Below are 24,785 nucleotides of genomic sequence, written 5' to 3'. Positions count from 1 at the left end.
AAAAGGAGAGAATTGTAGCATGACCACCTGACAAGAAATGTATTTAGGGTCAAATGCAACAAATTACTGTCAGTCATATGTTGATTATGGTTTCACTGTGTAGAGAGGAGTATACACAGTCCTTCTGGACCTGTAATCTTCGTCAGGGCAGAATCTCTAGTGGTTAACGTGGTGGTAAGCACATAGTCGGCAGCCAGTATATATTAGCTGAACGATGGATGAAACACAAAATAAATACAGAACTAGGCCCAGCATCAAAGTGTGTGCCATTTAACTCAAAGCAAAGAACAAGAACACATGAATGTGATTTCAGAACATGAAAGTACACACACAATTTAAGACATGCCATGAGAAAGTGTTGAAAAACATACAATAAATTACAGTAGTTAAGGGATTGAGTTTTTTGACCAGGCAAAATAGGAGGAGGGTTACGTTAAGATCGCAGAGATTTATACAAGACTTCGGAGAAACATTTCTTATCTGGGTTTTTCTACAAAATAAAGTATTTGATGACATAAGTTAAAATAACACATATATATGTGTATATATATATATATATATATATATCTCCTATATATAAATAGAATCCTGTGTATAGATATAAATAAACATATATTTATATATGCTATGCTCTGTAATAGTATAATTTTAAAAGGAAAAAATAATACATTTTTAAAAAGAAATTTTGGCCCCAGTCCATTTACGTGGGGAATGATAGACTTAATCACAGTGAACCTAACTTAGCTTTCCTACTGCTAAAAAGACTTAATGAGATATAAGCTAAAAAAGAAAGGTTATGTTTTGGCAAGAAGGAAAGGGCATTATGGTTCAATACCTTCACTTAACTAACCTTTAAGTATGCAATTAACATTTAAAGGAAATAAAGTTTTGAAAGTATTATAGAGTAATTGCAGAAATGTAAAAAGGAGTTAAAAGCCTATGGTCTGTTAGGAGAAATCCCTTCAGATAACTGTGACAGTCATCAGAAAGTGAATTTGTGATGTGTAAAAGAGGAAGAAAAATCTGCTCATTTGGTGGCATGATTACTGCTTTCCCCTTTGTTGTTTTCTTTGTGAACTTCAGCTCATTGACATTTTCTAGGATGAAATTTTCATACTGACCTAGAATTGATCTTTTAAACACAAATCGTACAATATTTGAAAGAAGATGCCCGGTATTAAGCAGGAACAGCAGGAAGGAAAACTAGACGGGTTGAAACTTTACAGGATATTTGCCTATTAACTCACAGTTTGCCAGAATTTAAGTTGTACTTAAAAATTTATAATTCCTAGCTTCTGCTATTATGAACAGCTTTTCCCTTACAGTATAGAGGGTGTCTGAAGTCATCTTTGCAATTTATTTACCGATCATAAGTAGCAATAGTATCAATAGGGCAGCTAAAGTCAAAAGCTATTTACAGTTGTTTAAGTACAGAGTCCTTGGGCAATATGACTTTTAAACACTAGCCCAGTCCACATCTGTTCACATGTGTTTTGCTTCCTCTTGTTCCTAGCTGCTGTTGCAGGACCTTAATTCTTTTTAAAAACTACCTACATTAGATGTTTCTATGGCTCTCAGGGAATATCTTCCACATCTCATGAGCTAATTTTGTCAGCTTCCATGTAGCTGCTGTGGGTGATTTTCTTCATTTCCTGCTTTGAACCCTTTTCTAAGGACCACTATATGTGGGGAGAGGGGAGGAGTTTCTCACGGGGCACAGGTGGTATGCACTGAAGCCCTCTCGATGCCAAGGGTGTGGAGTGTCCTGTGGCAAAATACAGAAACATGTGTTTCTTCCCTTGTCTCCTTTTTTAACATCCTTGATCTGGGGGATACCCAAGCCATGCTCATCACACAGCTCCCCTTTCCACAGCATTCAGACATATGACTCTGTTGGGGGTGGGTAGGCCAGGCCTGGATACACATTCAAGAAACACATGTACTATGCTCAGAATCACCCTGATCCTTTCCAAAATGTAGGCTTTCTTACTGGGCCCAGCCTGACTACATGATACACACTTCCCTTCTGTTAGGTGGGACATTTCTCTTCCAGGAGGCCTTACAAATAGACTTCCAACTGACTCCAAGGACTGTCCACATTAGTCTCAAACTGTGCCTTGAACATCTGTTTTCTCTCTTGACATGCTATTGAGCAGGTGAAGGGGATAGAGGCAAATGAGTACCACTATGTCTCTCTCTCCTCTGTCTTCTAATCCTCCTTTCTCTTCTATTCAGGAATTGATGGGCATGAAAACATTATTATTGTCTGATCTTATACTCCATTTTGTCTATAAAGTCCAGTATGTATGGGAAGAAAATCAGGTATCTTTATGTATTGGCTGTGATGGCCACTTGCAACACGGGGTTCTAGAGGTAGTGGGCTCATTAAGCAATAAGTCCTATAAAGTAGTCTGCATCTGCCACGCATTGGGAGAGTGTTACTCTAAGCCTTATTTGCAAATAGAACCCACTAAGCACTGGCAGTTATATAAGCATGTAACTCAGTCAGAAGACCATATCCAGAATCAGAATACATCTAAGCCCACCGAATGTGTTCAATATTTCATATAGCTAAACAGAGAAAGAAAAGATATGTCACCTACGGTGGAGCCTGTGCTGTAAAGATGACTTAACAGGTTATCTACAGCTGGAAGAGAAGCAAAATAACAACAACTTTCACATTCAGAGCTAAAATTCTGTTTTAGACTTGATTCATTCTGTAATAGTTATTTTCACAGTTAAAACTTAAAATTGAGGTGGAGAGTTTGAAATATGCAGAATTGATATTTTTAATAATTATATTAATGTTCTTAATCTTTCTAATTGAGTTTCCCTGTTGGGAAAATTATACAAGTTACCAATCTGATTCTTTGTTTTTCTTAATAACATACTTCACAAAAAGTCCCATTAACAGAGAAAAAATTTTAAAAACAATTTATATACATCAGAAATATTCTAGAAAAATAGAAATAACACCTTGGTATTTACTTACCTTTTCATTCTATAAAAGAAAATGATATTAATGAAGCAAAATAGTAGATGTTCTTAATTTCATTTGATTATATGTTTATATTGTTATATCAACATCGATATTTCTTTTAAGTCAAAGGACGTGATATTTTAAGTCTTTGGTCTCATCAGTTACACAGTCGGTGCCATTGCAGGTGTAGAGCTTAGTGGAAACACAGAATTAGTGGGAGGAGAGAAAAGATAAATGGAGAGAACAAAAGAGGACTTAAAGTAGACATGATACACTTGTTTCCTGTGGGACTTATAAGGCTATATGTTGTCTACTCTTTTTTTTTTTTTGATCTGGAAACATCAATAATATACAGTGTACCATTTAACCTATTTTAATTGTACAATTTAAGTGGTGTTAAGTATATTTACAGTGTTGTTCAAACGTCACCACTATTTTCAGAACTTTTTTATCATCCTAAAAGAAACTCTATACCTTTTAAGCAGTAACTCCCCATTCCCTTCTGCCCCTAGCCCCTGGTAACCTCTGTTCTACTGTCTCTAAGAATTTGTCTGTTCTAGATACCACACATAAGTGGGTTCATACATTATTTGTCCTTTTTCGTCTATCTTATTTCACTAAGCGAAATATTTTCAAGACTCATCTATGGGCTTCCCTGGTGGCGCAGTGGTTGAGGGTCCGCCTGCCGATGCAGGGGACACGGGTTCGTGCCCCGGTCCGGGAAGATCCCATGTGCCGCGGAGCAGCTGGGCCCGTGAGCCATGGCCGCTGAGCCTGTGCGTCCGGAGCCTGTGCTCCGCAACGGGAGAGGCCACAGCAGTGAGAGGCCCGCGTACCGCAAAAATAAAAAAAATAAAAATAAAAAAAAGATTCATCCATGTTTTAGCATGGATCAAAACTTCCTTTTTTGGCTGAATAACATTCTGTTGTATGTACATACCACATTTATCAATGCATCTGTTGATGGACAAGTAGGTTGTTTCTACCTGCTGGCTATTGAATAATGATGCTATGGACATTTGTGTAGAGGTATCTGTTTGAGACGCTGTTTTCAGTTGTTTTTGATACATACCTAGGAGTGGAATTGTGGGGTCATACGGTAGTTCTATGTTTAATTTCTAAGAAACCACCAAACTGTTTTCCACAATGCTGGTGCCATTTTACATTCCAACCAGCAATGTATGAGGGTTCCTATTTTAACACATCCTCACCAACACTTGTTATTTCCCATTTTTTTGGCAATAGCTATTCTAGTGTGCGTGAAATGGTATCTCATTGTGGGTGCTTTAAAAAATGCTATTATAAATGGAATTGTTTTCTTAATTTGCCTCCAGATTGTTTATTGATGGTACATAGAAATACAACTGATTTTTGTGTGCTGATTATGTATCTTGAAACTTTGCTGAATTCATTTATTAGCTCTATCAGTATTTTTGGTGGATTATTTTTGGTGGATTATTTAGTGTTTTCTGCATATAAAATCATGCCACCTGTAAACAGTGACAGTTTTTTTTTTTTTCTTTTACAATTTAGATGCCTTTTATTTCTCTTTCTTGCCTAATTTCTCTGGTTAGAACTTCCAGTACTATGATGGATAGACATGGTGTAAGCAGGCATCCTTGCCTTGTTCTTGTTCTTAACAGATATGCTTTCAGTCTTTCACCATTGAGTATGATGTTAACTGTGACTTTTTCATATACGACCTTTATCATATTGAGAAAGCTTCCTTTTACTCCTAGTTTAAAGAGTATTTTTTTCTCACAAATGTGTGTTGGATTTTGTCAAATGCTTTTCATGCATTAGTTGAAATGATCATGTGAGGGTTTTTTTTCCCTTCATTCTATTAATGTGGTATATTATATTGATTGGTTTTTGTATGTTGAATCACCCCTGCATTCCAACTATTGTTTTACAACTGTCTGTTTCTTCCTTCAATTCTGTCAATTTTTACTTCATATATTTTGGAGCTCTGTTCTTAGATGTGAATATGTTTATAATTATATCTTCTTGATAGGTTGAAACTTTTATTAATATATAATATCTTGTTTGTTATCATTTTGTGATTTAAAGTCTATTTAGTTTGACAATAAAATAGACACCTCAGCTTTTTTGTTTTTTTGGTTACTGTTTATATGCAATATCTTTTTCCATCCTTTTCAACAACTTTTTGTCTTTTTATTGAAAGTGAGTCTCATGTAGACTGCATATAGAAGATATGTGTTTTTATTTATTTATTTACTTGTTTTATTGAGGTATAATTGACACATAGCATATCAATTTCAGGTGTACAACATAACGATTCAGTACTTGTATAATTGTAACATGATCACCACAATATGTCACCATACATATAGAAATTTTCTTCTTTTTTTTTTCTTGTGATGAGAACTTTTAAGATCTACTGTCTTAGAACTCTCAAATATGCAATACAGTATTAATAACTATAGTCACCATGCCGTATGTTACATCCCCATGTCTTGTTTCATAGCTGGAAGTTTGTCCCTTTTGACCCCACTTCACCTATTTTGCTCCCCACCCCCCAACTCCAGCAACCACCAGTCTGTTCTCTGCATCTATCAACTTGGTTTTTGATGGTTGTTTTGTTTTTGTTTCTTGAGAGTCCACATATAAATCAGATCATATGGTAGTTGTCTTTCTCTGTCTGACTTATTTCACTTAGTATAATGCCCTCAAGGTCCGTCTGTGTTGTTGCAAGTGGCAAGATTTCATTCTTTTTTTAGGGCTGAATAGTATTCCATTGTGGCATGCATGCACGCATGCGTGCATGCTTGTGTGTGTTGTATCATCTTCTTTATTCATTCATCCATTAATGGACGCAGGTTGTTTTCATATCTTGGAAATTGTAAATAATAGTGCATTGAACATGGGCATACTGATATCTCTTTGATATAGTCACTTCATTTTCTTCAGATATATACCCAGAAGTGGAATTGCTGGATTATATGATAGTTCTTTTTAAAATTTTTTGAGGAACCTCCTTACTGTTTTCCATAGTGCCTGTACAAATTTACATTCCCACCAAGAGTACATAATATTTGTTTGTTTTTAAATCTGTTCTGCAAAACTCTTTCTTTTAATTGGAGGGTTTAATTCATTTACATTTAAATTAATTATTCATAAGGAAGGGCTTTTTTCTGCCATTTTCTGTATGTCTTACATGTTTTTGTTCCTTAATTTCTCTATTATTATCTATTTTTGTAGTTAGTTGTGTTTTTTTTTTTTGTAGCCTACTATTTTGATTCTTCTCTTTATTCTGTGTAATTTTTAGTTATTTTCTTAGTAATTACCTTAGGGATTAAAATTAACATCTTAAACTTATAACAACCTAGTCTTAATAATAAAAACTTAACTTCAATAATAATATATAAACACTGTGTTCCTGTACATTTTTCTCCCTTTATATTGCTGTTGTCATAGATTACATGTTTATACATTATATGCCCATTAACAAAGATTTCTAATTATTGTTTTTTGCACTTTACTTTTAAATCATATAGAATAAAAAAGAGGAGTTACAAACCAAAGTACAGTAACATTGACTTTTATATTTATCTATGTAGTTACCTTGCTCTTTATTTCTTCTTATGTCTTTGAGTTACTTTTTGGTGTCATTTCATTTCTGCTTGTAGGACCTCCTTTAGTATTTCTGGCAGGACAGGTTTGCTAGCAATAAATTATCTCTTTTGTTGTTGTTATTGTTAATTTGGGAATGTCTTAGTTTTTCATTCTTGGAGGAGGATGGTTTGGTGGATATAAAATTCTTATTGATAGTCATTTATTTCAGCACTTTAAATATAACCTTTTGACTCCTATGGGAGAAATATATTAATCCTGTTGAGAATCTATTAAATGTGACAATTCACTTCCCTGTTGCTGCTTTAAAAATTCTTTTTCTACATTTTGACAGTTTAATTAGGAAGTGTCTCAGAGTGGACCTCTTTGATGTCCTGCTTGGAGTTAATGAGCTTTTTGGATGTGAATATTTATGTATTTCATCAGAGTTAGGAAGTTTTCAACCATTATTTCTTCATATATTTTTTCTGCCCCTTTCTCTTCTGGGAATCCTGTGATGTACATGTTGGTGTGCTTGGTGTCTCACAGATCCCTCAGGCTCTGTTTATTTTTCTTCATTCTTTTATCTTTCTGTTCCTCAGACTGAATCATTTTGATTTCCTTATCTTCAGGTTCATCAATCCTTTCTTCTGCCTGCTCAAATTTGCTGTGGAACCCCTCTAGTAAATTTTTCATTTCAGTTATTGTACTTTTCACTTCCAGAATTTCTTTTGGATTCCTTTCTGTAATTTCTATATCTTTATTGATATTCTCATTCTGTTCATAACATCATCCTCCTGATTTCCTTTAGTTATTTGTCCATAGTTTCCTTTAGCTCATTAAGCATGTTTAAGACAGTTGATTTAATATTTTTGACTAATAACTTTAAAGTCTGAGCTTCTTTAGGGATAGTTTCTGTCAAATTCTTTTTTTTTTCCCCTTCACAGGCCCCGTTTCCTGTTTCTTCACGTGCTTTGTAATTTTTTTTTGAGAACTAGACATTTGAATATACTATAACTCTGGAATCTGATTCTGCCACTCCTTACAGACTGCTGATTTTTGTTTGCTGAGAGTGGTAGTGTGTATTCCTTCTGTGTGGTCATTGCAGTTTTGGTTTCATTATCTCTTCTGTCAGCCAGTGACCTGACAAAGATTTCCTTAAATATCTGGTTCCAAAAAGCAGGAGAGGTGTTTCTATCTGTTTAAATCTTCCAATAGATGCCATCAGGGAAAGCTGCTGCAACCAGAGAATGTTGAAACCAAGGTAAGCATCTGCCAAACCAACCAAAACTCAGATCTCCAAATTTCGGAGAACAAGGTCCCCACGGCTCACCCTGGCATCAGCCGTCCCCTTTGGCAACTCAGGCACTATCTTCACAGTGGTGCTGAGGAATAGTATATGGTATCTGTTTTATGCATGTCATTCTCTTACCAGAGTCTCTCTTTATCAAACACTTCCCTTGTTGGAATTATCCAGTCAGGTTCCACAGTTCTGAAATAGTTTATTAAATCACTCTTTCCAGCTCAGTGGCTGCTTTGATGGAGGGATCAATCTCTGGAGCTTCCTTCTCTGCCATTTTTCATCAACTCTACTTTCTTAAATCTTTGTTTCCTGCTTTTTTCCCTTTTATATGCCTTTTTAAATTCCATACAGATCCCCAAAACATTGGTTGCAGGTTAATGTGATGATAGTTAGAACTGTACCAAAGTCCAAGATAAGCTAGGTTGAGAAGAATTCATTAATTTTGATTCTCTTAGGCATCAGACTTGAACATGCATCAGACTTCATCACTTTTTCTTGGTTCTCCATTAAAGTTGGGATGTATTATGTATTTAAGTACAGATATTGTATATATATTCAAGTTGTTCTGAAAGGTAGTTTTAATGTGCTTGAATATTTTAGTTGGGCTGCACACTTGTCCCTCAGACTCAGTGTTTGACTCTTATGTGGCCAGCTGTGAGGTGGTAAAGCTGAAATAGCTGGGAAAATGATGTATGGACTTTAGGGGCCAAGGCTAGGCTTGTTTCTTGATAATTGTATTGGAAATTAGGAATCACATAGAAGAACAGAATAGAAAAAAAGAAAAAAAAATACAGATATTGTAAATAATGGGAGATTAATTTTTACAGGCTTGGTGTGGTTTATAAGATTGAAGATGATTCCCAATTTTGCCAATTATGAAGAGTAGAGTTGATTATTATTATTGCCCATGAGTTAATTCTACATAGTATTTTCCTGTTTTTTATATAGATTGACTAATTACCAGGACAGGAAATAAAACTTAAAAAGTATGCTATGTGTTTAAGGCCCAGAAAGTTAGTCAGTTTTGGATTGTTATTTATTGTCATATGATTTTTTAATTTCACATTTATGTACTGTAGTGCATAGACACCAAACATGTTTATGTATTTATTCACATTAAATTGTCGTTCATTTTTTGGTTAAGTTTTTGGGGAGAAGGGGAAGATACACTGGTACTATGGCAGAACCACAATCAGAAATTTATCCGCTTTTCTAGTTAATCACTTTTAGAGTTGCTAATGCATGTTTAATAATCCTAATCATGAAATACTAAACTTTTATGCTTTTATTTCTTTTTAGAACCTTATAAAACATCTTCCTGAGCAGAAGGTACTCAGTGAATTAGCACAGCTGAAGAATGAATATGATGACCTTTGTGAGCCTGAACAGTTTGGAGTTGTGGTATGTATCTAGTCTAAGGGCCCACAAACTCAGCTTGGAGGTAACACTTATCAGAAACAGTGGAAAAAAAAGGCATTTCAATCGTTGATATTTTTTTCTACTGTATAATAACTACATAAATTAATATAACATTAGCTGTCAGGAAAAAAAATCCTTGTTTATTATTTATAATATTATTGAAAACTAAAGAAATTAAGTTTTACATTATGAAATACCTCTAGACATCTCGTGGGCCTTCCTCTATATCAGTGCTGATATTAATATATGAAAATAATACATATTATTGTATTGACTGTTTTTTCTTCTATTTAGATCTTGATGCTAGAATTTAGCCCTAAAAGAGTTAGGCTAAGAATAAGCGTGGAAACTAGATAATTAGTAATGTTCTGGAGACTGTTTTCTGTGGTATATATTGTATTAGAAAAAGCACAAGAATTTTCAGATATCCCATAGAGTGTCATTAATTGATTGAAAGCTTTACGTACACTGCTTCAGCTGGAAAGAAAATTTCATAGGAAAAATTTAAAAAAAGATGGTGGGAAAGAGGGCATGATGATTTATTTACTTTTTTAGAGAAAAGCTATTTTTGACTTAGGTGTTCCATACAAGTTTGTTTGCCATGTGAACAAACAGTTCTATTACAGCTTTCAGTTTTACCCTGGCTCTCTGACCATTTTGCATGTGCATACTAAGACTTCTTAAAATTACCGCCGGACCCAATAGTCAAACACTGTCTGCTTCATCTGAAATATTGGGTTGGCCAAAAAGTTCATTCAGGTTTAACCTCTTTAATAGTAATGTATTTGAATTGATCTGATTTGGTACTTTGCAATTTAAAAATCCTGTTTAAAATCAAAATGTGATAGATGGAACAGAGTACGTTCCTTTTGAACATATGCAATAACTGCTTGATCATATTTAGAGTTTATTAATTTTCAGATATGGCATTGTATATGCTGATGTAGAAGGATTCTGTCAAATCCTTGAAAAACAAATCAGGAATGTATATTTAGGGTGAGACAGAGCATGTAAAGGTACCTGAGGAAGAGATATCTCTCGTTTTTTAGTTAGGCAAATTAATCAACTAAACTGGCAAAATATTATTTACTAAGTAGCAGCACTTTAACACAATATTAAATAGTAAAATTTTCTAGACCAAAGTCCACACTTGAAACTTAAGCTACTTGAATTCATATTATAATTGAAGCAAGGCTATATACCATCTGAGAATTCAGCTGTGCCATGGTGGTTATAAGTTTTACGGTAGGTACACTACACAATTTCTCTGAAGCCATTTTTTTTCTGAATGCAGTTTATCTTGGAAGATGTATTAGTTTGCCAAGCAAATCCTTCAAGAGGAATATCCTTGGTACCACACTGAGGAAATGAAGTTTGGGGACATAAAAAGCAATATAACTTCTGAACTCAAAGCAAAGTAGAAAATGAAAGAGATTTCTTGTTTGTGCACATAACCATAAATAATTCTGGGGCTGTGAACATGAAGTCATCTGGTCCTCTTATTTACTCTCCCCATCCTTAGCTACATGTCTGTAGGGGAAATAGTCAAGGACATTACAAAGTAGTTTATGCTATGTAAATTACCTAAGGCAGTATCAATCAGGATGTGCCAAATAAAGTTTAGGTCATCTCATATATATCTAGCAAAAAGATTATTGAAATAATGATATGACTCAGTCTTTTAACTATGTATGTAAGCATGTATATATTGTATATAATAGATAGTAGATAAGTGTTTTTTGAATTGAATTATAGGACAATTATTCAAACCAAGTATGAGCCTGAGATTAAAAATAGCATAGTTTAGATCTCTAAAAGTAAAAATTATGTTCAAATATATTTCTCCAGGTCTATGCTGAAATTAAATTCACTTCTGTCTGGAAACGCCCAAATACTTTTTAATCTTCAAAATATATTGACAGCCTACATTTAGGACAACTTTGGAAATGCATAGAATCATCTGCCCTAATGAGAAAGGCTCCAAACTGGTTGTCTTACTTCTGCTTTCTTTCCCCATCAAAAGTATTAGTGTAGTCGTCTTAAAATCTATATTAACCTTATGATTTCTGTATTAAAACCCTTCAGTGTCTTCCAGAGTTTACAGAATAAAACCTGAGCTCCTTTGCATTCTCATTCTGCCTCTAACTCTCTGGCTTTATGCCTTCCCTGTTCTCTTTGGTGAACTGAGCGAATTGGTGTCTTTATGACATTTTAGCTTTTTCCTCGGCGGGACTTTCTTTGCCATTTCAGCAGTTATTTTACTTGTCCCTATTCAGTAGTCTTTCGTTTTTCCATAGCGGCTATACCCTATACCGTATCTTACCTGCTTTCCACAAGTCTTCACTCCCTCCCCTCCCCATTCTTTTCACTTACTACGAACAACCTAATCTCTTACCAGGGAAAAGGGAAAGCACCTAGGCTTCAGAACTTCCAACATCTCTCCTACCTACAGTTATCTCTACCCATATCTTTTATTAGCTTCCTCGCTGTCAAACCTTAGAAAAAGGGACACTTTATTATCACTAATACTATTGTTGTCATGATTAATGATAGAAATAAGAATGTATTGAGGTGTTACTGTGTCTGATTCTATGCTAAGCGTTTTTACATGTACCATCTCATGAATTCCTCACAGCCCTATGAGATTGGCACTATTATTAGCTTCATGTTACAGATGAAGAAACTAAGGCCAAGGAAGGCTGGGGACCTTGTCCAAGGTTACATAGTAAGTAATAGGTACAGAATTCAATCCCAGGCAATCTGACATCATGGATTGTGATTTTAACCACTGTACTGAGCTGGTGTGTGCACGTGTGTACACGTCCACATGTGTGTGAGATAGTCTACTACATACTAATTTACTTATCTCTGTTTAAGGCATTATTATCCCCTGCCTACTCTTGTTCTGTTATTCTATTGCCTCTTCAGTTCATCAGTCTCCACTCTGCCCTTCTCTTCAGAAGAAAAGCATCTTCTTAAGTCATTCACTGCCTAAAAATATATGAATGGATAGCTGGCTGGCTGGATGGATGGATGAATAAAAATCCTTCACTGGCCCTGAGGTCCATGATAGCTACTGCCCTCTCTTCATTACCTAGCATCAGTTTTTTCAAAGATTAGTGTATTTGTTCTCTACTTCCTTACCTCTAGTTACTATTTAACAAACAGCAATCAGAATTCTGCCTTAAACAATGCATTGAAACTGATCTAGAAGGGATCATTAATTACCTCCTAATTGTATCTAAAATATACATCGGTTCTACTCACTTCTCTTTTTCTGTGCCGTCACCACTTTAGCCCAAGCCAGCATCATCTTTCCCTTAACCATTATAATATACTTTTAGCCTGTTTTTTCCACTTATACTTTTGCCGTTTTCCAAATCAGCCTCGGCACAGCCCTCAATGTGACATTTCTAGAGTACATTTGTGTTGCATCATTATTTATCTATCTGCTTAAAGCATCAGTGCGTTGTTTTCTGAATTTACCATGCTATTTCCTGCCTTTGGACCCTTACACACATTGCTCCCTCTTACTCCCACTCGCTGCCTGCCTCTCTCCTGCTTATTCTTCGAGTTTCTGCTTAAATTTCATTCTCTCCGTGATGCCTTCACTTACCTATCAATTAAAATTAGGTCTCCCTATTAAACTCTCTCAGAGCACCTTTTTTCTTTTCCTTTCTCATGGTTTTTAATTAAATATTTAATTGCGAGGTTATTTATTGCATATCTATAACCCCTGCTAGATTGCAACTTCTTTAAGTATATGTATCATATTGATTTAATTCACATGACATATACTTACCAAATGTTTGTTGAATGTATTAGCTTGAATGCAAAATCAAGTGGGCTCTTTTCAGTCCTAATTCTGTATCCATATGGCACTTGATAACATTGAAGAATTTAGATTCCTTACAGAGTCCTTTTCTTTCTTTGCCTTCTCTAGTGATAAATACTCTTTCCTAGTTTTACACCTATCACCCTTGCCAGTGTCCTATAGAGTTTCCATTAGTATATAACTTCCTGGATGATAAAAACAAAATCTCATCAGTTAGGGATAGACATAGGCCAGAAGTGTGATTACTCCTGCAAGATTCATTAAAATCATCATCAAACAGAAAAGAATAAAATTGGCAAGACTAGGGAAAAATCTGGTTTTGACTTTTTGAAAGAAATAAACTTACCTGAGACAGTGACTGGGCTGCTAAGCTTTCTCTAAACTTTTTGGGTGTTTTGTTTTCTTTGTTTTTTTTTTCAAAGCAGCATCATTGGGTTTGCTTGCTTATATTCACATGTAGTAAGTTAAAAAGAAGCCAAAAAAAAAAAAAAAAAAAAAAAGAGTGAGAGCAAGAGAGAGAGAAAAGAAACAAATAAAAAAACTAGCATATCCCTCTTCCCAGGAGGTCTTCCCAAGCAGACCTCCTGGGAAGAGGGGTATGCTAGTTCCCACACCTTCTATGATCAATAATCCTTTTCTTTAGGGGGGTATATTGGCGGCATAGCTTCCCACTGACTTGTCCTCCAACCTGCCTCACACAGAATTGAATTTGGTACATTGTTGTAATTATGTGCTGTACCTTTACTGGGAATAAAGAACAGATCTTTGAAAGCTCTGCCAGTTAGAACCCCCAGCAGGAGCTTTTAGATTCTTCTGAGTGTGTTTGCAGCTCAGCTGTTCTTAAACCTCAGAGTGACGGAAACTTCCACTTGTCTTGCACTGAGGATGGAGACCCATACTATGTGTATCTATTAAACTAACACATCTTCTGAGAAAAAGAAGGCAATAATTAGTTCTCTTGGTAATTGGTACTTTATTTTTCTGACCTCAAAAATTACCCATATTTTTCAATTAAAAACATTCTAAAGCTATAATCTAATAAAAAGATGTTGAGATAGCCTTGTGCATAAAAACATTTATAATGAAAAGCAAAGATTATGTGATACTGCTGACAGCACATTTAACTTTTTTCTTTCTCTACATAAATATGTGAAGGCAGGAGGAGTGGATTTATGCCTATTGTTGGAAGTACAACTATAAAGTCAGTGTGCTTTTTAATTTTTTTAAAGTCTCCTAAGAGCTTATGAGCTCTATTCAAGATAGCTTAACCAGGTGAAAAGGAAATTCTTAAAAGCTTTTTTTTTTTCTCCTACATATCATCAAAGGCAATTAGTTTGGATGGAAAATTGTAGCTTTTCTGTTCCATTAATATTAAATTATTCAGGTTTGCATATTCATTGGGAAAATTGCATTTTTCTTTATCTGCTTTCATTCAAAGTGTTCAGTGTTTTGATATGTAATGCCTTGATTGTTTCTATTTTCATACCTTCTGTAAATATGAATGCTAGCTCTTACTTCCAGATGTACATTTATTTTATCTGAAAAAAAGCTGGTTTAATAATTGTGAGATCAAGTAAAAGAAGACTCGCCATGACTCGTTCTCAAATCCATGTATTCAGATTCTTGTTCATTTCATTAACTTCTCATAATAGTCCATTTTGTGACAAGATTGCTTATTTCCATCAGCTTTTGCAATAAAATGAGGTAAAATAAAACCACCTGAAAGCTGAATATTCAGATTAAGTCTGGGGATGTCAATCAATTTTGCTGTTGATTGCTTTTCATTAAATTTTTTAAAAATAAAAAATTAACCCCTTTTCCTTCTCCATATATCAGTAATCCGTAAGATAGCAGCATAGCATTACCATTACAGATGCTCTGATGGCCGTTCTTGGCTTCAGACAGTTGTTTTCAGAAGGATGTTTTGAAATTCTTGCTCTAATTCTTAGTGTAATTCTTCTGAGTTTCCAGTGTCTCTTGGGGCCGACATTGTTACCATTTTCTGTTCCAGACTGTAGATGAGTAAATGTTTGTTGATACATAATTTCCACATATCATTCTATTTGGGGAAAATATTCTCTATCAGCATATCATTGCTTTTCTGGGGTACAGTCAGTTTTCAACACTCCGTTTTTCCAAAGCCTCATTTTACAGATCAGCCATGGCTCTTATCTCTCCTGATATCTAGTACACAAACATTTGCCATTGGCTCCATACAGCAAATCTACCTGTATTGATGATTTTGTGCAGTCCAAGTACTAGGTGTACTGCAGAAAGTACAGCAGTGAGCAGTAGAGAGCCTAGTCTGGAGGGGGTTATGTCTAAATAGGATAGTAAAATGATTTATTTAACAGAGAATCACAGATGTCCCTGCTTTATTTCCATACTTCCAGGCAGACTTCTGCTCAGTTGTGGAGTCTGAATCTCACAACTTTTATAGGCAATTCTGCCTGCTTTCTAACTTAAATCCACTCTTCTTTATTGTCACTTCGTTATCATCACCTTAATTATAGTCACTGATACAAAATTATTCTGTATATTCAGTGTATCCATACATTGGGTCCCAATAGTATTTAGGTATGGAGGGGACACCTTGTAACAAATGTATATTTCTTACAAATATATCTGTTAATTCCAATGAATTTTTAACATATTTTGAAGACACTAGAAGATCATAGTTATGTTCACATATGATGGCAGTTGAAGGTGTGTTTCTTAGCAATGCAAAATGAAAGATAACAGAAATCCCCTTAAAGGTGAGTGACACGTGACTGCAGGAGTGGCATGTGGCTACCTCCTCCTTCTTCGCACACGATTGTTACACTTGGGTCTTTTCTCTTTCTCTCTGGATTCTTATGGTAGTATGGCAGAACATCAGTATTCACCAGGTGCATAGGTAGTGAAGTGTATAAAATTCAAATTATATAAACAAAACTGTGTCTAACTCTTTGGGGAAATAACCCACTTGTAGCTGCTCTCACTAAAGCCGTCAGGGTACAGTTTTTTCTTTTTAATATAGTGCAGATCAGCTAAAGAAATGATAGCTGCTTGATGTGATTTGACAGACAAGTATCTTGTAACACAAAAAAATCTCCTACATAATACAACACCTTGGTCACCAGCCTACAGCACTTCAAGGAATGAATTATAAAACAAAAGATGCCAGTCATCTAAAATGCGGCGAGGAACCACAAGGAAAAACAAACATACATTTCAGCCAAGTTTTTGTTATATTTCCTTAAATCACTTAGGTGCATTCAAATGCCTTTATGAGACATGCACCTTTTAATAATTATATCTGTGGCTGGGGATGTCGCTCAGTGCTTCCTATGATTTCTAAGCTTAGTTATCCAAGACATTCCCTTACACACTCAAATCCTCTAATGGAGATTCAACTATTGTCTATCAGTCTACCCTGGTCTGATCATAAAAATTCACACTTCTGATTGCAGCAAATTCTATTAGTATCATCAAAGCATACTGTTTTGTGGCTCCTGTAAACAGATGCATCCATATAGTTTCATCTACCCTGAAGATTAATAAGGAGATTATTTCCTCCATAATCCTCTTGATATTTACAGTAACACATTTTCAGTGCTAACATTTCTATTAATAAATGTATATTATGCATTGAAACGGACTGAAAGGAGCACTGCACGATATTTATGAAGTGTGAAATAGTTAATGGGGGACATTCTTCACCAAGCCCTGGTAACACACATTCCTTAATTGTAGATGAGAGAAACTTTATCTCAGGTTTGGGAGAATAGTCAGGGACGATGGTACCTTCTTAGGAATTTCTGAGGATGAGTAAAGAGGGTAATAACAACAATAGCTATTGTTTCAGAGTGCTTCCATTGTGTCAGCTACCATGACAGTAATGTTACACATAGGATCTCATTTAAGTCTTACTGCAACTTGCATGAGTGACTTAAGGAATACATTTTACTGATGGGGACATAAAGTCTCAGAAACATTCAGTAACTTGGATTAGATCATAACTATAAAGTAACAGAAGTATAGTTCAAGTCCATGTCTGTATAACTCAAAAGTCCCTGTTTCTTCCACTACAATGTACCTTATAGGTCTAGAGAATGTAGAGAATGGTTTCTCTCCCTCTCTGAGGATTAAGGGGAAAATTCTCTCGAACCTACCCTTCAAAATAGTTATACGGGGCTCTGAATTCGGGCTAAGATTGAGCCTGGGCAATACCGTTGGGATGACACATTTGGTAGCTAATGACTTTACATAGGGAGCAGGGTACCCTCCTCCTGCCTCACATCAGCCTACTGTGATACCTCTTCACACTATGCATCTGCTTCCCAATCCAGCACTTTGCTGATATTGGAGTTTCTGTTTATATGAATGAATACATCCATCCATCCATTTGTTTTACAAGGATTTTTTTTTCAAATCACCTATGATGTTTATCACCTGCTCTGCACTAAACTTTAATCTAGTGAGTAAATGAAGGAAGAAATTTTGCCAAGTCAGAGGTCAACTCTGATCCTCTTATGATGCACAACCTCTTCCCTGAATCAGGTTGACTGATGATAGATTATATCCAGTAACAGCAGTTCAACAAAGTTAATTCCCTAGCATTTCTGGTTTGACATCTTAGCTGAAGACATTATTTTGGGGACAGTAAAACATTACCGTCGGCTGTTAATTTTGTTCAATAGACAACCTGTCCTCCTTGGGAGAAGATCCGGAAAATGGTTAGTCATCTAAGGAGTGCTTTTAAAATCAGTCAGCAAATATTTGAATGTCTAATAAATGCAAGGACCCATGCTAGGTGCTACACAAGGTGCAGTCTTTGATTTTTCTCTCTATACACTCTCTTCATCAACAATCTGCCTTTCACAACCTCTATTCCAGTCACTCCCAAATCTGCCAACTCTGATACTTATCTCCTCCTAAACTCAAGAACTGAATTTCCAAATGCTGTCAGATATCATAACAATACCTAAAACTCAAAATGCCAAGAAAGCAATATTATTTCCCTATTATAGAGGTGTCATTTTACTATTCATGTGAGGATTTAGAGGGGGGAAGGCTGGAGGGATCAGGGAACATATTTAAATAGTCTGTTTTAGTAATTCAACCTTAAAGTACATAAATTTTAAGCTTGAATGGTGAGAATTGAAAATAAGAACCAATTCTAAGAAATTCTTCAGGTTAAAATATAGGCAAGGAATGGTATTAAATTACATTGTCTTTACCAGGATTTGAATATGACTCCAAGATTTGGAGTTTTCATAGTGGGGATCTAATAGTGTCTTTGTTAATAATAAAATACACTGGTGTCTGAGAGGATGGTGAACCAAGTTCACTTAAATGCTAATAAAAATGTCTTGGTAACATCCAAGTAATATTTTTCACTTCTGAATCTCACACTGTTAACCTCACCTTTCCATAACTCTAGAGGCAAAGACTAAAACAGAAAGAAAGAATATATTTGGATCATTTATTTGGCTCCTACCTAATTATCAAAACAAGACTGCTCGACAGGACTTTCCCCTACTTTACAAATGAGGAAACTGAAGCAGAAAAATTAGGTGGATTAGTTTCACACAGTCTAACTAACTATGGAAAAGTTTCTAGATTCAGTCCTTTGGTTGAATTTGCTACTAAGCTGTACCCTACCGGCCCCCACTGCCTTAGTCCCTGATTAGCTTACTGAAGTGTAGGCAGCAGATCAGGGGAAGCAAATTCATCTATCCTCATTCTCTGAAACAAAAAAAAAAACAAACAGTAAACTGCATCAAATCAGCATCTCCTTCAGCCTTCATTAATGCCAACAACATTTTACCTCACAAAGGACTTTACACCTTGGAGCCATCTTTGACTTTCTCCTCCCATAACTGGTCATTTACTAAGTCCCACTGCTTCTTCCTTAATTCTGCCTCTTGTATCTATTGCTTCCTTTCCCTTCCTACTGTCAACATCCTAGGTCATTACCTGTTTCTAAGACCATTTGAAGACTTAACTAATGGTATCCCTGCCCCTAATCTCTCCTTCAGCCACTCATACATACTGCTCTCGGTATGACTCAAGAGACGGCGTGGTGTAGTGGTTGAGAGTCTGGATTCTGTAGCCAGAATGCCTGAGTTCAAATCTCCAGATCTTCAACATACAATTTGACTCTGTGCTAGTTCCTTAGTATTTCTGTGTCTCACTTTCCTCATCTTTAGAATGAGACTAAGGCTAATAACCTTTTCCTAGGGTTGTTTTGAGAATCAAATCTGCATATATGTATATAACACATCTGTAGAAAAATGTCTGGCACAGAGTACTCAATAAATGTCATTCGCCATTATTATTGTTATTATAATTACTAAAGTACACTTTTGACCATTATTTTGGTTGGAGCTGGTATTGAAAAAAAGATCAAATCCCTGCTCTTTGGGTTTGTAGGCCAAGGATTGAAATACAAAGCCCAGAAAGGATACAAATATGAATGAAAACAAGTGGTATTAGAACTGAAGCAAGACTAAAAGAAAATCTATGTAAGCCTAGGGTTTAAATTCCTTGTGGAGATCAGACCAAGCCCACCCTGGTGAGCAGGGTTCCTACAAGTCCTACAGAGCATGGGCAGAAGGACAGGTATTTGGTGACTAGCACCTGGTCAAAGTAGTTCTATGGCTTTTTTAACCATCAGGGAGACTGAAAAACCACTACTTCCTAAACACATAAAATGGTAGGAAACATGCTTCTGTGCTAATGATAGCCAGTTAGCAGTGAAAATAAAGGAAAAATTAAGTGGGAAGGGATTTGGAGACAGTGGTAGAGGCATAAATGAAGGCAGAAAATGACATAGAAACTTAGATTCCCACACAAACATACACATGGAGATTTGCACATTCATGGAGACGTAGACTTTGGTGTGGTTAGCTTCCAATTTTATGGCCTTTACATGGAATCTTAAGGTACTTTGATCTAAATTCTGCCCCTAGGTATATACCTCATATATTCCTAACCTATAAACCTTTTCTCACAACTTCCTTTTGGTCCCCGTTTGTGTTTGCTCGCTCGCTTTTTTTCTCTCTCTCTACTTGTTTAATTTTCATCTATTTATCCATTTGTATCCCCTCTACTGTGTAGCCTTCATTAAACATTGTAGTCATAGAGTTTAAAGTTTTCTCTTCTTTCAGTGAACATCTCCAGCACTTAATTTCTGTTTACCCATTTAGAATCATGGGCTGGTTCTATCGCTAGCTATAGTTTTCAAGTGATTGTGTTATGAGTTTTGAGTTATATTGGACACTTTTTGTGAGTAGATGGTGTGTCTTATACTTACCATGTGAATACTGAAGAAACAGTAGGATGCTTTTTTTTTTTTTTAAAGATTTTATTTAGTTATTTATTTGGTTACACCGGGTCTTAGTTGCGGCAGGTGGACTCCTTAGTTGCGGCTCCAGAGCTCCTTAGTTGTGGCATGCGAACTCTTAGTTGTGACATGCATGTGGGATCTAGTTGCCTAACCAGGGATTGAACCTGGGCCCCTGCATTGGGAGTATGGAGTCTTATCCACTGCGCTGCCAGGGAAGTCCCAGTAGGATGCTTTGAATACTACCCTGATCGTATTAAAAAAAAGCTATTGATAAGTGATCTGACTTATGTAGATATAGTAACAGGCGGATATTCCCAGCATAATCTGCCTATAAAAAGCATGAAAGCATATGGGGGATTAGCAGACGGCAAAGGTTAATTTTTGGACAGGCAGACACCCATGGTTAATGTGAAAATTCATTTCAAAGAGTTAGAATGATAAATTATGCTTTGCTTTTGTATTAGAGCAGATAGGGTCTATTCAGCAGCTCATTTTGCTGCTTTTGAAGGGTTCTTTGTAGCTTAAGGACTCTTGTTTATGCTGTCAAATGCTTTTCATGTTGTCTACAGATATCTCATGCCTACACTGTGCCTGGCATTTGTATTTAAAAAGAAAACTAAGCTATATGTGTAAAAAGAATAAATGTAATTAGGATTGTTAATAATTTCATTGTGTGTGTGCTTATGTTCTTATGTGTCTACCCTCCCCTCACCTGTCTCCCAGAATTCCTTTGGTGAATAAAAACTAGTGAAATGACTTGGAGTTTTGGGGAATTAAAGACTAAAAGAAATTATTATCGTAGGAGCTATACCAAAGGGAATAGAGAATGTGCACCGATACTATGAAACAATTAATTAAAACCTAAGTTGAACTGTTTTGAAGAAAACCAATATAGAATTCTTGAATAATGTACTTAAAAGTAAGTTCATGTGATTTTACCATAACTTAATTATTTAACATCAACATTCTGTCAAGTAGGTGAAATTCTTTAGAGCATATATAAATAATTAATACATTTTATTAATAGAAATCATAGGTTTAAAATTATTAAATGCTCAATCAGAGCTAGTCTTCTGGTTTCAGACAGCATACTGATATGTAAATTTTTTTTAGGAAATGTGGTTGCACTTACATTTTCTGTCATCGTGTATATTTTTTATATGTGGCCCAACTATTCACTCAACTCAATGTCATGTTTGTACATTTTCGTAGTTTGCCTCAGGGACTGATTTTTGGCAGTTTAAATGCTATTGATGACTAATGATTATGCAGTTAACATACAGCAACTGTTTAGCTTCAATAATATTTTCTTAATGCAGTAAGGATGATTTCATTTATTCCTTTAAAACTGAACAGCTATTTCTTTAAACTTTGAAAATAATATTCCTTTGAAATGTCTAAAACAAAGTAGAATAATATTTGTTAAAACCCAGAGAGAATTCATTTTATTCAGAAGTTTTACAATATTGTCTCTAAAATGATCCCCACTAGAGAGAAAAATAACGGGCTTTATATATATATTCTTATACAGCATTCCTTATCTTACAGATGAGCTCAGTGAAAATGTTGCGTCCTCGTCTCAATAGCATTCTTTTCAAGCTCACATTTGAAGAACACGTAAACAACATCAAACCAAGCATCATAGCAGTAACTCTGGCCTGTGAAGAACTGAAGAAAAGTGAAAGCTTTAACAGACTTTTAGAGTTAGTTCTTTTGGTTGGAAACTACATGAACTCAGGCTCAAGAAATGCCCAGTCTTTGGGTTTTAAGATCAACTTTCTCTGTAAGGTAAGATAACACTTTATAATGCCAATTTACAGCAATAATCTCATCTACGAGAGGGGTCACTTTAAATAGCAATAGTACGTAAGCCCAAAAAAGTATCCTTTAAAAGGATGAATTTTATGGCATGTGAATTGTATCTAAATTAAAACAGATAAATGATTTTTTAAAACCTTACTGTAGTAAAATCTCAAAGACTGCAAATTCTTTTGTAGTATAGTACTCAGCTCTTGCTGATCAAATCTTTCTGGAGTTTTTAGGTCCAAAAAAAATTGCTTTTATAAAGTAGATGCAATCTTGTATTTCAGTCCCTTCAAACTTACTTTATGTCTCTCCAAAAAGTATTTGAGGAGCTAAATTCAATGAGGTCATAGCCAGAAATTGCCTTCTGAATATGCTTTGCTTTTTCTCCTCCAAGAAAATAATACTCTGTATTGTTGAATAGCGTTGTGTTATTAAACTTATACTAGGTATCTAGTGCATTAACTAAAAGTTTTTTTAAAAATCAAGTGATAATCGTTTTATTGTTTTGATTACGCTTTCATTCTTGTGAAAAGTAAACAAAGAAACAGACAAGTGCAAAAGTGATGGTATATGTCCATTTCTAGGTTAGCGCAAACCACCTTATTAAAGGAAAAGATCTGTCTGTTACACAAGAAAACTGAACAGACTCTGAGGGGAAGGCCTGTAAGAAAGCTGGAGACAAAAATAAGTCTGAAAACAAGCGATGTATCTTTGACATCTCAGCATTGTTTCACTTTTTTTTTTTTCTTTCACCTCTGAAAACATTACAGAACCTTGGTTAGTTCTTGAAGTATATTATTACAAGAATCCCCAATCTAGGAATGGATATAAATTTCTTTTCTATTCATGCATTAAATAGATGTGCATTACATGTACATGGACTAGCATTTTAATATGTATCAAAAATGATTTGCTCCTGGTAGTTCTCACCCGGACAGACATAAAGAATAACATTTGTAGATACTAGGATGCATAATGAAATTGTATCTGTTTACTCCCGATTTATTTTTGAGGGGTATAAGGAAAGAAAGCAAGGAAGATAGGGAAGATGGTCTGGCATGCTAGATTTTTGTCAAAAAAATATTTTTGGTCCCTCTTCTTATGATATTAGGGGACATGTGCAATTATTTGATAATACCAACAAGAATAAGGCTATGCTTGTAATAAATTAGAATAACTTACACCCCGATTTGTAGGATAAACTAAATATTTAAGACTTTCATTTTATTGCACATCATATACTCAACACCAGTAAAAGCATCTTTTATCAAGATGCTATTTGTTTAGAGTATACACTATAGGCACAGTGAGTGAATCTTAAAGTGTTCTTGGCTGGCGATTACAAAAATATTATAAATTAAGAGAAAATATCATTGGAAATTTGTATTGTTACCTATTTCACATTTAATTCATATAAAAAAGACTTTTAAAACAAATTATCCTAATTTGAACAAATATGTACCTTTTTTAAGTGTCTTAATTTCACACTAATCAAATTAATTACATGAACTGATATTTTTGAGGCAAGAATGAATACGTCATTTACACATAGGAACAAAAAATTATATTAATCTCACAGAAGGATTATACAGTTGCATCTTGTATTTTGGAGAGAGGCTTCTTCCTGTCATCTACCTGTCAAATAAAATTTCTTCCACACAGCGCTGGTCTGACATCTATCACTTAGAGGTATGCTCAAAGGATTCAGCACAAAGATTTTTGCCAACTTCAAATAAAATAAAAAATAATCTTATGGGAAATACTAGCATGTAGTAATAGATGTTCTAAAAGAGAAAGAAGTGAATGTTTAAAAATCTTCTGCCCTCTCCCACTTTTCAGTAGGATTTTTATCTTCAGGGAAATACTTGTCATTAAGAAAGAAATATCATATAGATGTATGATATTCCCACAATATCTAGGATTAAAAGGATGCTCCTGGAATACAAACGATTCTGAGTAGATGTAAATGTCTAAAATGACAGAAATTTACTGAAGTACATAGAAATAGTTAGCTTAGGTTTATAAACTGTTCGAAACTGAGTTAACTACTGATGTATGATTAGCTAGAATTGGTGTTAAATTCCAGTTATGTTGTAAAAGATTACTTGGTTGATTTCTCTCAGTGTTTGTTTTTTGTTGTTGTTGTTGTTGCTGTTAAAAAAAATAGCAGAGAGAACTTTCTTTGCAGGGCACTGATTATGCTTTTAAAATGATACCATTTATCTAATTAATATTCTAATGATAATTTCTTTTCTCAGTGAATTTAAAACTGTAATCTACTGCTTTTCACATGAAGCTATAGATTATGTTAAAATATTCACCTAGTTAAAAAGGAACCACAACATAAGCAGTTAAACTTATCAGATGTTTCTTGTAGTAAAGTAATATTAAAAATTCAGATGGTCACAATTAGCTCCTATAATATTTGGGAAGAAAAGGAAAACAGACGGGTTAACTTAAATGTCAAATATCACTAAAGGGTACCATAACTATAAGTACTACCCTCACCACAAAATACTTTGTTCATTTGCAGCAG

General features: G+C 35.0%; 1 protein-coding gene across 1 annotated transcript in view; it reads left to right on the top strand.

The window, feature by feature from the left end:
- Positions 1 to 24,785, top strand: part of DIAPH2 (diaphanous related formin 2) — an 887,427-nt gene that overhangs the window by 420,990 nt on the left and 441,652 nt on the right. Inside the window, exons 21-22 of the mRNA XM_060292429.1 lie at positions 9,156 to 9,257; positions 21,992 to 22,231. Coding sequence (XP_060148412.1) covers positions 9,156 to 9,257; positions 21,992 to 22,231 — 342 coding nt within the window. The remainder of the gene's footprint in view (positions 1 to 9,155; positions 9,258 to 21,991; positions 22,232 to 24,785) is intronic.

The sequence above is a fragment of the Globicephala melas genome, chromosome X (genome assembly GCF_963455315.2).
Source record: "Globicephala melas chromosome X, mGloMel1.2, whole genome shotgun sequence".
NCBI lineage: Eukaryota > Metazoa > Chordata > Mammalia > Artiodactyla > Delphinidae > Globicephala > Globicephala melas.
The sequence above is the reverse complement of the archived record's forward strand: the minus strand, read 5'-3'. Positions and strand labels throughout refer to the sequence as shown.